We start from the raw sequence: 14349 nt of genomic DNA, 5'->3' as shown, positions 1-14349 counted from the left end.
TGTTTTGTATCAATGCCCCATGTGTTGATTCAATCAGATTTTTCATATATATTATTTTTTTCCTTTTTAGTCACCAAAAGCTACATCAGCAATAATACATTTTATTAATATAATACAAAGTAGTTGCAAGAACCGGTACTTGGTGTTTGCTAGTCAACTGAAAGAGAGAAGAAAAACAAAAACCACATCTCTTCCAACTCATATTGCATCTGTGCGACTTCCTCATTAACCGCTTCAGAGCTTGAAAGAGCGCATTTGAAACGAGAACTAAAAGACGCACACAACAGCTCACCGTCAAGTAGGTCGCAGCCCTTCAAGCATCCGGAGACACTTTAGAGAAGACCAACAAGCGGCAATGCTCCGACAATCTCTGAGCATTCTCAAGCAGCTTGGCTCTTCCGCAAAGTAAGTTCCTTTTGTTACTTAAGTCATTTTCAATATAACACGTGTTTGAATTTGGAAGTGAATCATCGTGCTTAGGTGAAATCACAACTTGAGCAGCGTTGTGTTAGCATGTTGTGTTGTCACAAACATGCAGCATGTCACAATTTGTGTTATTGTGTCACTGTTTCTCACTCTGGCACATCCTGAGTGAGAACAGCAATGTGCATCTGCAAAACAGAAACCGTACTAGCACGCAGTCAGAAACATTACAATATATACACTTTTATTTTCCCTCCACAAGCAAGTAATTTGAATGTCTGGCTGTATTTCCCCTTTTCTTTCATATCAATTTCCCGATTGAGAGTTAATTTCCAAAAGTGACTTTTATAAAAGGGAACAACATGAAGGCCATTTGCTTTTTATTACTCATGAGTCAGGCCTCGGGATGTTTTAAATTTGCATTACGATGTCGATGCCTGATCATTTTGATTTATGAGACTGTGTGGCGATCAGTTAAAAAAAAAAAAAAGAACAGTTCTTCAATAATGCACATGCGAGTAAATTGTGAAAGGAAACTCACAATATTGTATGTCTAATTTATAGGTCACAAGATGTCAGCGAGCTTCTACAATCAGACCTGGTTGTGGTGAGAAAAATAAAATGTTAAGATGGCGTAATTTGACTTCAGCGTAGTTGACAACATTTCATTTTGATTGAATTGAAGGTGGAGCAGCGGGTGGAGCCAGCCAAAAGAGCAGCACAGATGCTCTACAAGAAGCTCCAAGGTTGCATGCAGAGTCAGGCGGGGCTAGATGCCGAAAAACGGATGGTACGAATACCACAAAAAAAAAACCTTTCCTGGCCTTGACCGCTTACCGCCGCTTTTTACGCTTCTCCACAGAAGAAGCTGCCTCTAATGCTGCTGTCAATCAGCATGGCGGAAAGTTTCAAAGACTTTGACGCCAACTCGTCCATCAGGTGAGCCTCTCTGAGCTAAGAGTCATGTGAGAAGTTCCTGATTGGAGTTTTCAGTTCTGTACCAACTAGGAAGAGAGACAAACCACACAAGCTTGTGGTGAAACATGCGTCGGAATGCATTTGAAAGAACAATAACCAAAGCTCTTTGTGACAGGAGGGTGTTGGAGATGTGTTGCTTCATGGAGAAGATGTTGGCCAGCCTCTTGGCAGACTTTGAAATAAAAGTGGAAAAGGAAGTTTTGGAGCCACTAAATAAACTTAGCGAGGTGACGTCATGGACTTTTTAATTATTATGTCTCCTTTTAATGTCAGCTTACATCAAATTTACTTCCTTCCTCTTCTTGATTTTAAGGATGATTTACCCGAAATTCTCAAAAATAAGAAGCAATTTGCAAAGCTAAATGCTGACTGGAACAATGCACGACTCAGGTGAGTTGTTATTTATTTCCTTGAAATGACTTTCTGTTCAAGTTGATACATGACAAGTCTGATTCCAGGAGCCAGGCCAGCACCGGTCCACAAGCCAAACAAGACGGTCTCAAGGAAGAGGAAGAAGAAGCTCTGAGGAAGTTGGAGACCATCAAGGTACCATCGTTGATTCTGGAAACAATAGACCTTTTAACAGAATGTTGTTCTTGTCTCCACAGAATAATTATTCGGCAGACTTGTATCACTTTGCAACTAAAGAAGACGACTATGCGAGCTACTTCATTCGCGTAGGTTGCATTTTAAACTATCCATCCATCCATCCATCCATTTTCTGAACCGCTTAGTCCCCACGGGGGTCGCGGGCATGCTGGAGCCTATCCCAGCCGTCATCGGGCAGTAGGCGGGGGACACCCTGAACTGGTTGCCAGCCAATCGCAGGGCACACAGAGACAGACAACCAATCGCACTCACACTCACACCTAGGGACAATTTGGAGTCTTCAATCGGCCTACCAAGCATGTTTTTGGAATGTGGGAGAAAACCCACGTGGGCCCGGGGAGAACATGCAAACTCCACACAGGGAGGGCCGGAGGTGGAATCGAACCCGCACCCTCCTAACTGTGAGGTGGACGTGCTACCCAGTGCCCCACCGAGCCGCCCCATTTTAAACTACTTAAATAAAATTGTAATATAGTGAACCTTCATTTATTACACATGTTATCCCATGAGGAAAAAAAAGATTGTTCAAAAATTAACAATAAATTGTGATATAGCTGCACTCTTTTTATTCCTTTCATTGAAGCTTTTGGAGCTGCAAGCAGAATATCACAAACATTCACATGAGTTCCTGGATAAAAATATCAATGAACTCAAGGAGAATCACAGGCAGCAAGGTAAGTGCACCCATTTATTTGCCACATGGATTTGCCCTCGACTTGACCTACATATGTGATGAGCAACAGGGCAGCCACCAGCGAACCCCCTCGGACCCAAAGTTTTCGGGGAACCTCTTTCCTCTCACCTGCTTCAGAGCAAGCGAGAAATCGCAGCACCCATTCAAGAATGTGTTCATATGCTGCTCAGAACAGGGATGAGGGAGGAGGTAAGACTTTTAGTAGAAGTTTATCATCTGCGTAATAGCTGAAGGTCCATCTACTGCACTTCATCTCCAGGGTCTATTTCGTCTGGCGGCGGCGGCCTCGGTGGTGAAGAGGCTCAAGATTTGCATGGATCAAGGAACTGTCGACCACAGCGAGTTCAAGATAGATCCTCACGCTGTGGCTGGTAAGATATCTATTTTTTATCTCACATGCATCAGTGTAAATTTATGTTGAATTACTCCAATAGGAGCTCTGAAGTGTTACCTGCGAGAGCTTCCTGAACCACTAATGACCTTTGAACTCTACAATGACTGGTTTAAAGCTGCCAGGTATGTATACAGTCCACTCCACACATGATGTTTCATATCAGTTTCCAGTCTGACTTTATAGAAAAGTGACAGATTTTTCCCCCCACTTCTTTTATAATTTAGACAAATGTACATTACAGAGCTGCATTGTTTTGTTGTTAGCTAACAATTAGCTTCTGATTTAATGGGATTGTGGTTCTTGACTCTTTGAGTAATTAGTTTGTGTTTTATATTAAGACACTTGAAAACTGATCAAAAGCTCATTTGTTTGTATTCACAGTGAAAAAGACTGCACAAAGAAGCTGGAGGAATTCCGAATACTATTGAAGAAACTGCCGCCTGAAAATTACAACAACCTCAGGTTTGGAATGATTTGCTTTTCTAATCATGTGGAAATTAACGTCTCATATATTTTCAGGTACCTGGTGCAGTTCTTGTCGCTTCTGTCCGAGCATCAGGCTACAAACAAGATGTCGCCCGGTAACATTGCCATCGTGCTGGGGCCCAACCTCCTCTGGCCACAAGCTGAGGGGTAACTACACGTGTCCACCCACACGCTTTATACCCTCGATCAATCTCATCCTATCTGCTTTCCCTTTTAAGAGAGATCACCCTGGTTGACATGGCGGCCGCATCTTCAGTGCAGGTGGTGACGGTTATTGAGCCTCTGATTCAATACAGCTCAGAGCTCTTCCCTGAAGGTTTAAAAATACTTACAGATCACTTCAGTCTTCCTTTACGATGATTTCAATTCATACTGATACAGAAATATTTATTCAGAGGTCTCCTTTGAGATTCCGGAGCTTCCCAAGGGCCAAGAAGACCAGTCCATGATCTCAGAACAAACACAACTGTGCAGAAAAGTTTCCACAGCCTCTTGTTCTTCAACTTGCGACAAGACAAGCAGGTATAGCGGAACAATTAATTCATATTTTGACATTGACTATTACTAATGTAGATTGTTTCTGTTTGCAGCACGTCATCTCAGGACGGGATAAGCGTCTCCTCTGTAACTTCCGTGAGACGGCAAGCGTGGGCTGCTTCTGCACACGACGCCGCAACCACCAACCAAAAACGCATGACGATACCGAGCAGCTCAGCCCCCGCAAAACCAAGCTCATTGCCAAATCAAAACCCAGCACCACATCCCAAAACTGCAGGGTTCACCTCAGGACAGAGCAAGGACCCCGTCCCGACGCAACACTCGGATCTGTTAGAGCCTGTTACAGAGGCACGGCCCGTCTCACTTAAAACAGTCGTCAAACGTGAGTCAAAACGCACTTAATACTTAACTTGGTGTTGTTTTTGTTTTGCGCAGACATTGCATTCAACCCATTTTTTAATCTGTTGTTGACACATTCTTGACATCTAGTCTTTTCCTCCTACAAGTAAAGTTAGTGCAAGTCTGCAGAGGGAAGATAAATACAGATACAAACAAGATGTTTTGCACTACCCACTAATATATCACACCTTCAGGTCATCTTGCATGTTGTTCTAACCTCATTGGTTGTGGGCTCACAGTACGTCCCCAAGTACTGCCTTTTACTTTGCCCTGGTCTCCGTTCTTTCGAAAGACGTAAATTTGCCATTGATCTTACAGTCTGTACATTGTTTCTCCTTTGCAGCAAAGAGGAGCTTCAGCGTGAGAAAAGCCAACGAACCTCACGAGCCGGTGACGGCTCACCCCAGCACACTCAAAACGTCAGCGCCGCCAAAGCCTCGGGACCGTCCGGCTCCCACAACAACAGACAGGACCCAGGTGACGCGTCCGCCGCCTCCAGCTCAGCCGGTTGGTCATAAAAAGCCGCCGATTAAAAAACCTGGTCTGAAAGCTCCTACTTGTCCTCCACCTCTTCCCCCGGCGTTACAGTCCAAAGAGGCTCCCTCAATATCCCAGTAAGATGAGCTCTATACGGACTTTAATTTTGACACGTAGATAATATTTAATTTGAATATGTCTTAATATCAAGACAATTGTATGCTTTGCCGAAACACTTTTCTTGGAAGGTCAATCGAGGCCATGGTGGATTAAAGCCGCTCTTTCCGATTTTTTAAACAAAAGTTTGATATTAATTTCCATTCTAGTTCCTGTAGGAAGCTGTAATGTTTACAAAATCCAACATTTGTCCACAAATAAAAATATGCATCTAAGATAATAACATCACTTCCAAGTCTTACAATTGAATATTTAATTTGTTTGTTTTATTAGTTGTGAGTTTACAAAATAAAATCCTCAATGATAGCATCGTTATTCCCAATTAATAAAGTATAAAGTTGGGCTGCACTATGTTATTAAGGTGCTTATGCGTTTATAGTGTCGTCAGCTGATACGTTTGTGTACATTTGGAGGCGATAACATAGACATTACAATTTGTCTATTAAAAACAGTTCCTCGTTCAAGGTGCACAGAGTTTATTTAAGAGGTCTGGAGCATTCAAGGAGCAATTACTGCAGTTCATAACACCAAATACCGGCGTCATTGGTCATATTACTCAATTTGATGCGATAAATGTCTTCATTAGAGTTTAACTCTTGACTTGAAATGTTCTGAACTGAAGGTAAGACCTAAATGCATCAGCAAAGGTAAGTTGACTAAACATTTTATTTTTGCCCATGTTTGCTATTAATGACTGAGTATAAAGTGAATGGCAGGACCTCTTTACTGAGAAACATTAGTGTTTCAACTTTTGCTTAGTCTTCAGTTAGAAGTGTTCCTCAATTAATTTCAACATAGTTCCTGCCACAAAGCTACCACAAGATAGCGCCAAAGTAATTGTTAATCTGAATGCTAAATATTCTGAACTTTTTGTACATTGTAAATACTTCAGTCCTTATTTTTAATCAATTTGTGGGAAAAAAAATCATTGCACTATTAGTGGAAAGAAAATATGTCACTTTACAAAAAAAAAAATCCCCCATGAGCAGTTTGAGTGTCGTTGATTTGATTATTGGAGTAGGATTATAATGGAATCAAAGAGTATATCCGATAATGAGTTTTAGTTTCATGTTAAAACAACTCAGACTTTGATTTCTTCTTCATCATCATCGTCATCATCCGTGTAGCTGTAAGATATCTTGTTTATCCTCTCCGAATCCACCACCTCCATTCTGTTTTGACCACCGTAATGGCGTGCAAGCATATTCACGGCACTCTGGAAGCGCTCGCTCTCCATCCTCATAGCTAACCTCACTCGCTCGGGTGAGGCTCCCCTTGGCACATCAGGAAATTTCCCACACACTGCGACTCCGTTGACCTCAATGGCGCTCCCCTCGTCGTCCCATTCTGCCCCTTGTGGACTCTTCCCCCCCGTGCAGTCCTCTCTCAGCAGGGAGTCCACGTAAGAGATAGTAGCCGAGTCCATTTCGGATCCTTCATTGGTAAGCCCACACGGCGATCCCGTGTCATCTCTCTCCCAGTTGTGATTGTCTCCGTCCAGTAAGCCAAACACTTCGCTCATGAGGGAGGGGCCCAGGTCAAAGTTGAAGGTGTCCAGGGAAGTGAGGGAAGCAAAGGAGCTGGAGAACGCGGTAGGCTTGGGGTCATAGGTCACAACGGCGGCAGAGCGGGCGGTCAAGACGTCGTCGGCGGGGTCGGTCAGAGAGCCACGGTGCACGTTAGCCGGTTTGGAACCAGAGGGCTGTTGACGTTCGGAGCGGGACAGGCGAGGGAGTGTGACGAAGCCCGACTCCAAACCTGGGGAGAGAAAAATGAACATTAAATATTATTCACGGTTGAGTAGGACTATCACGATTTACCTAATACATCCAACAGGGGGCAGTAAAGACCATCATGTCTAACAATTAACTACTAAGCTCCAACTTTAGGAGTTTCCTCTGGATCACCGTCATGTAACTGCAAATATACTAAAACTACTCTTAAGATAGACACTAAACAGAACACGTAGTATGTTTAAATTACATTTTTATTTTTTAAATTTGGCATATTTCTAGTGTAAGTCATTTAAACTCCCATCATCATATTGCCTGCTGTCAATATGTCTATCTGTCTTTTATCAGCGCAGGAGCAGCTGATAATGCGCCAAAATGTCGAAATCATTGAGTAGACCTGATGGATGATTCGTACTGCAGGCCCGCGCAAGGTCGCCAAGTCTTTGCAGAGTTTACAAGGGGGGGGGGGGGAGAGCCCGCGTTAACTTGTTTGACCCCGCTTGATGTTTTACTGTGTTTAGCAACCGTGATTTATCGTTTCGCCCAGTCGTAATCATAGAGATTACTCCAGGATTCGGTTATGTGCATATGACTCTTGGAATTTCCTGTGAGGATATCATAGATTTTTCAAATGTGTCCACTCAAGAAAAAACAAATATATTGCAAATTCAAATTGTACATAATGTTACACTGGCTTAAATATATTACTATATACTCAGCAACCCCTGTAGGAAAACACTTGGCCTTTCAGCAGTTCACCACTCCAAATGTGCATCTTAATGGATTGGAATGATGTGCTGACACTACAAAAACATAGTCAATGGAAATTCAATTGGGGTCATTTTATTGCGGTGGATTCAAACGGTCTGCTTGAACAGCGGGTGATGCTGATGTTATTTCAATGTACGAGCGTCTGCTGCTGGAAAGCAGGTCGCAGTGGTTGGTGCAATGCGCACACGACCCGGCAGCAGGAGATCAGTTTTCACCATTTTTGTGCCTTAACCTCACCAGACCATAACCGTAATCACACATTGTAAAACATTTTTTTTCAAAGAGGGAATTATTAGTTATCTTTCCAGTAACTTGACAGTCTGGCGTTGTTATTGTTATGCCGACATGTCATTTTAACAAATTATCACTTAATGTGGTATATCATGATCTGGGGAGATTAATTTAGTGACATGATCCGAAGCTAAATTGCTGCTAACAGACGCCTGCTGCGTGAGTCATCACTGCTGATGAGAGCCCAGAGAATCAACCGCAAAATCCAAATAGTCAGCAGATGTTAAAATGTTCAACAGAGCAGAAGGAAATTTGGAAAATTGTCCAATAGTTTTTGTTGTCTTTCCCGGAACCTGAACCACAGTAAATGTTGAAAATTGACTCGATAGAACGTCTTTCAGGCGACTGCCCCTGAGGTCACACAGTTTGGAATTTTAACCAAAATTTGGAATTTTAACCAAAATGTTATCAAAATTCGGGTGTGCTTCTAAAATCACTTGTAATAAAAAAACTTGTAATATCAATACTAATTTCCGTTAGCCTGTTTATTGTACATTATATGTTAGCATTAAGCTTATAAGTGTTTTAAATCGTATCATTGTGCTTACCGTAAGAACTCTTCCTCTCCCCTGGTGTGCTTTGAGAACTGGGGAAGAGCACCTTTGTGGTGGGGCTCCCATTATACATGTCCACGTCCAGCCTTGGAAGGGAGACCGCATTCTTGATAATGGGAGAAATGGCCGGAGGAGGCAGTGACACATCCTTGGTTCCTTCTCTGATTCTGTTGTCAGAGCCCCTTCTGATTTGTCGGATTGTCCTGGAGAAAAAGGCCCCGAGTTTGTTGTCAGGGGTAGACACCGAGTCCGTTTCCCCGTGACTCCCGTTAGCCGATCCGCCATGGTTGCTGAGGAAGGAGGTGTCCCCGAACACCTCTCCGCCACGGCCCACGTGCATCGTGTGGCGAAAGTCGCCCAGCGGGGGACTGATCATGTCCACTGTCAGATCGGCTTTACAACGCCGCTTGCTGTGAGAGTGTGTCACCAGACCTTTAAGGCCAGAGAGCTTTTCTTGGAGATTCATGTTTACAAAGCTAAAAAAAATGTTCCGTTAAACGTGAAACTATTTGGAAAGTAAGACTTCAGTTCACCCCGACTCTTATAGTTACCTCAAGTTCTGAAAACATGTAATCTAAAAATCTGAGGGCTGCAGCACAAGATACTTGAGTGGAATATTATCTATGTTTATCATGCGCTAGCCAAAGTCTATCCCACTCTTTGCCGCTCATCGTTATGCGGCGCTGGCAGAAACAAACCAACATAAATTGCAGAGAACACTGTGCAGTTGTGTCCCTGGCACAAATAAGGCCAGTTGGACTGCAGTCAAGTCCCTGGTTTCCCTCGCTTTGGCTTTGTCGACATCGGCTCCGAAATAGGTCCGGGTCCAGCTGCAAATGCTTCTGCGGTCGCAGCGTCTACAGAGGGTAAAAACAGGGAGAGAAGGTCTATCTTTAAAATGGAGGCAGGAGAAAGTCATGGATGGCAGTAGGAGTTCCTGTTGTGGTAGTTGAGAAGATTTGGGGAGAGACCACGACGCTTCCTTATTCACACAAGTTAGAACTGTATTTGACAAAGGAAGCAAAAGTACTCAAACTGCTTACGATGCAGACTCTGAAACATACAAAAGTAATAAGATATATATATTTGGAACTTTTGCAGTTGGATAGAATGAGAACTGGCGGTTATTGTATATACGAGACCAGAGGGGGAAACAAATCTGATAATTACATGTTTATTTAAAACAATCACTTAGCTTTGCTTTAGGAAAGTCAGCTTAGCTAAATGCTAACAAATAATGCAAAATGCCATTGACATGCTAACGGTTATCATCGATAACTGCGATTATAGAAGCAATATGTGACAATCCTTTTTTGATAATTATATTTATGAATAGTTTAGATAACTTTTATAATTCATAATCCTCCAACTGCTCTGAATTTGAACTTTAGTCCCAAAGCATTTTACATAAAAGTCTGCAAGTCTGCTTCTGGAACACAATATAAAACTTGCAGTGTAATTCTTCTTCTATTGTCCTGTTTTAACTGTCGTAAATATCACCCGGAGGAGTTTGCTTTTGGCCCATTCGTCACGTTCGGACAGTTTTATATCGTACGTGTGTAGGAAATTGTTGTTGCTGTTCTTTGCCAGCAGCAGTAATAGATAGCTAGTTCCTAAATATTTTGATACTGAAAAAGACCCCTGACAAGCTCCTCTGGTTCTCTTTAAAACTCAATCAGGCCTCCGTCTGGCTTCCTTAATGACTCGCTATGATGGCGATTGCATCATGTCCAAGGTTCTAATTTGCTGCTGACCGCAGTCACCAAGCCCTCCATTCCACTTCCCCCTGGGCTGGCGTTTTAAGAGGGGCATCTGGAAGCCCGAGAGGGAGGAAACAAGCCACATACCAGTGTTGAGCGGAGCCATATCAAGCCTTGCCAAAAAAAAAAAAAAGACGGCGATGGCATAGGCCTACAGGGAACTGCTGTACATTCCCATGAACTAAAAGGGACTTTTGTAGACTCAAAAGGCAGGGAAAAAATGTCCCTATCAAGATTTAACAAGTCGAGATAACCCACCGGATTACAGGAACACACATGGGGTCGTGAATTACCCCGACTGTGATTTTACGGAAAGCTTGTGATGTATCGTCTCTGCCTGTAATCCATTGGGAGACCTTTGACCGTAGCACGCAGGCGCTTGCTTCACAGTTTCGGACTCCCCCAGGCCAAAATACTGCCGTTCACATTTGTACTTGTTTATGTGTTTGCAGGGTTACATAAACACACTTTTAGGGTGTCAGATAAATAGCCTGTTAAGCACCACCAGGCTGTAAAAACATACGGTAATAGCTTTAATGCTATAATCTTTCTGGCGGTCTGCCTGAGGGATGGGGGGCTAGATAATCCTTTAAATCTTCATCCCTGGTACCCCTAAATATGCATGTCTCGCTGGCATAGGTCTGGGAAACTAAATCAGAAAGACACAAAAAGAGACTTGGAAAGGAAATGGAAGGGGCATTTTCATTTTAAAACACAGCTGTGAAATTTAGTCGATATTCCAGTAAACCGAGTTACCAGTTGAGTCATAGAATACTTTACTTACAATTTATTTAACGTATTTTCCGGACTATAAGGCGTACCGGATTATAAGGTGCACCTTCAATGAATGGCCCATTTTAAAACTTTGTTTATGGATAAGGCGCATTGGATTATAAGGCGCATAGAATAAATAATTCAACGTTGCTCAAACGTTAATGCAATCACAATATAGTAACACTCAAAATAGTGAAAGCAATAACAATATATCAATAACTCAACGTTGCTCAAACGTTAATATCACACAACACACAAAATAAACACGTAAAGCTTACTTTAATAAATTAGTCCTCATCCACAAATCCATATTGGTCCATATATAAGGCGCACCGGATTATAAAGCGCTCTGTCGGCTTTTGAGAAAATTGAAGGTTTTTAGGTGCACCTTATAGTGCGGAAAATACGGTATTTATATTTTACTTACAATTTTGTAAGTCAATTATTCGATTAATCGATAACTAATACGATGTTGGTTTATTATTTATTAATAACAGTTTTGTAGTTGCTCCCCCCCTACTTAATGATAACATCTATTTAAGCACATTTGGAGTTCCTCGACTCTGCTGTAGGTCCACATGAGTGGACTTTAAGCGTCTCTATGCTCATGTCCTTCAGACTCTAACCAGGTGAACAAACATACAAGATAAAGCAGCATTTTCCAAACTCACGCTTTGGCTTTCTACTCTGTTTCTATTTTCACCCAACACACTCGACCGTAATTCTAAACACAGCACTTCCTCTTTGCTCGAGAAAACATGTTGGGCCCTTTGATAAATATCCACACTGACTCTAGCGCTCCGCTGTTTGTTGTATCTTCTTGGAAATCATATTAGATTGCCAATACCCATGCTTCCAGTCGTGCAAGTGTCCAAATCGCATAATGACAGTATTCTGTAGAGGAATGCTGATGTTTTTTTTCCTTTTCTGTCCATGAAGACATTCTTGGATGAGTTTAGCTGAGGACGAAAAACCCTCCAAACACCTTTGAGATTAACTGGTGCAAAAGTTGTGAGCCAGGCTTTGTTGTCCCAAATGGTTCCTCTCCATTCTGAGTGCAAGCTGCCACTAAAGGAGAACCAGTTGGTGTCGGAGTTGTTGTTTTAATGTCCAGGTGTCCAAACAACCTCTTTTTAGACCGGTGTCATTTTTCAATCAAACTATCTTAAGGTACCAGTTTACTGCTCAATAATTACCTATAGACTTCTTCTGAAGTGAATCATGTGATTGCTTGGCTCTGTCTGATTGGTGAAATGGAGTTATGTGCATTGGCAGAGTTCAAGACATAAAAAAAAAAAAAAAAAAATTGAAATTATAGTAGCAGTGATTGCTTGGGAATGGCCTTGACTTGTAACTTGAAACAGGGCATATCCACTTTCCATGCTGTTGAATTATCTTGCCTCGGGAGGGACTTGCAACCATTTGGTGATGACAGACTGATTTTTTTTTTCTCACCAACACCACCATGTGTGGTTAAAAAAAAAAAAAAAAAAAAACGGTTGGGAATCCAGCGGTGTAAAGACAAACAAAGCAGCCAGAATGTCAAATTTTCGTAGTTAAAAATAAAAAGAAACAGGCTGTGTGACTAACTAATAGGGGGAAAAGCGCCTGCGCCTACATCCATACAGGAGCAGGAAATGTCTTCTGCAACTTGAAACAATTGCATTGTGACGCAATACTAGCACGTATCTAGTCTGGCGCCACATTCAGCTTCCAGGCAAACTGCAATTTCATTTTCATTGATTGTGTTTGTCTGTTAGCTTTCCAGCTGGCATATGCATGTGTGTGGCATTTCACACCGTGGTTTCCCTCAGGGTGTGGAGCTCATAAGTCTACCGCTCCCAACATAGTGCAAGCATGCTCCCTAATTAAAACACCTTAAGGCCACCAAACGTCAACACTAAATCCCAATGCGTCCTAATTGATTTTAGGTTATGTGGTGGAGCTTGTAATTACACGATAGGATGATTAAAAAGCAAAGCAGTTCATTCACAACCAAGTATTATAATAATGATCTACAGTATTGTTACTGCTGGCAATGGTGGTGTATAAATATATCAACGAGCAGGATTGAGTTTCACCAAAGGACTCCGAGGAGACTAGTTTTGACACCGCGGGAAAGGCCCACTGCAAACATAGCGGACATTAACACCACATTGAAATCATTTTGCCTTACCAAGAAATTCAATCTGGTGTGTTTACTATGATACGCCGAATTAGCTAGAAATAGGCTTTACGCTAAATGTGGTTTGGCGCCTGTTTCTATTATTCTATATTATTTTTTAGGCCTAACATCCTGCATTCCCTTACCTTCCTGCTTCCTTGCACTTGGGTCCACCTTTTCCCCCTCCCACCACTACAACCCTTGACAGAAAAATAATATATATATATCATATGGTCCAGTGCCATGATTAGCTGTGCTGATTCATCAAAGCCATGACCTTGTATATTAAATGATCAGTTATTTTCGGATGCAAAAGGCCAAGTGACAAATGTTTTAGCGTGACTTGCTTTTACATAATGCTTTCTATCGCATTATTATTCTAGAACACTAAAATATTATTTCTACTCTGCTGCTGAATTTGGGCAAGATGCTAAGTAAACTGATCGCCACTCAATCACAGTGCACATAGGGCAATTTAAAGTCGAACATGCATGTTTTGGTTAAGTGGGAGGAAACCTGAGGACACCTAAAGCGAGGCCTTGAGCCTTGATTCAAACCCAGGACCTCTCTATTATGAGGCAGACATGCAAACCACTAATGCACTGTGCTGCCTATTTCAAAAAATGTTAACCTTCAGCCAAAAAATAAAATAAAAATGCAAACACCATACAATTTTAGATAGGAAGCTTTAGAATGGCCCTATAAGCCATGAACCAAACATAAAGACATTCTCCACAGTTTCTATTTATGACAGAAATAACTATTTAATCCTAAAAAGTTCTACATGTATGCCTGGCTAATTAACAAAGAATAGCAACTCACCTAAAAGCTGGATAAACACTTAAAAAGGTGACTTTAGAGATCTTTCCTAAAAGGATAGAGTAGAAGTTGATCCGAGTGCGCTGTTTGCACGACAGGACGGCCCCACTAGTGTGCGCGTGTGTGCAGAAGCGCAGCACGGAGGACAAGGAAAGGGGCGGGCCGTGGGTCCGATCCACCACAGGAGTCCCCACCACGCTCCTTCCATTGATGTGCGCTTACAAGTTGCCAAATTGACTTGTCAACATTATTTAAAGCATTCAAGCGGGACTTAACACTGCATGTTCAAATTCCCAATTCTGATTTGATGACCATATTACACAGAAATAAATAATTAGTGACAGCAGT

General features: G+C 42.1%; 2 protein-coding genes across 4 annotated transcripts; one reads left to right on the top strand and one right to left on the bottom strand.

The window, feature by feature from the left end:
- Positions 1-231: 231 nt before the first annotated feature.
- On the top strand, positions 232-5441 carry sh3bp1 (SH3-domain binding protein 1). Of its 2 annotated transcripts, none has more exons than XM_088360265.1 (18): positions 232-405; positions 988-1030; positions 1109-1213; positions 1289-1362; positions 1517-1628; positions 1715-1791; positions 1860-1947; positions 2010-2078; positions 2594-2684; positions 2754-2893; positions 2964-3075; positions 3139-3220; positions 3480-3560; positions 3618-3731; positions 3803-3900; positions 3980-4106; positions 4175-4464; positions 4825-5441. In XM_088360265.1, exons 1-18 carry the CDS (start codon positions 356-358, stop codon positions 5097-5099), a joined length of 2028 nt encoding a protein of 675 aa, XP_088216391.1. In that variant the 5' UTR covers positions 232-355; the 3' UTR covers positions 5100-5441. The 2 variants fall into 2 exon arrangements, with proteins under 2 accessions (XP_088216391.1, XP_088216390.1); XM_088360264.1 differs by having other exon boundaries at positions 235-405; positions 1286-1362.
- cdc42ep1a (CDC42 effector protein (Rho GTPase binding) 1a) lies at positions 5380-14146 on the bottom strand. Of its 2 annotated transcripts, none has more exons than XM_088360266.1 (3): positions 14005-14146; positions 8479-9341; positions 5380-6893 (listed from the first exon to the last, which is right to left on the bottom strand). In XM_088360266.1, exons 2-3 carry the CDS (start codon positions 8948-8950, stop codon positions 6217-6219), a joined length of 1149 nt encoding a protein of 382 aa, XP_088216392.1. In that variant the 5' UTR covers positions 8951-9341; positions 14005-14146; the 3' UTR covers positions 5380-6216. The 2 variants fall into 2 exon arrangements, with proteins under 2 accessions (XP_088216392.1, XP_088216393.1); XM_088360267.1 differs by lacking the exon at positions 14005-14146 and adding an exon at positions 13100-13121.
- Positions 14147-14349: the final 203 nt, after the last annotated feature.

The sequence above is a fragment of the Syngnathus floridae genome, chromosome 18 (genome assembly GCF_059516105.1).
Source record: "Syngnathus floridae isolate MCC-2025c chromosome 18, RoL_Sflo_1.0, whole genome shotgun sequence".
In the NCBI taxonomy this organism is placed as follows: domain Eukaryota; kingdom Metazoa; phylum Chordata; class Actinopteri; order Syngnathiformes; family Syngnathidae; genus Syngnathus; species Syngnathus floridae.
Note: the sequence above shows the minus strand (reverse complement) of the source record. Positions and strands in the feature narration are given on the sequence as shown.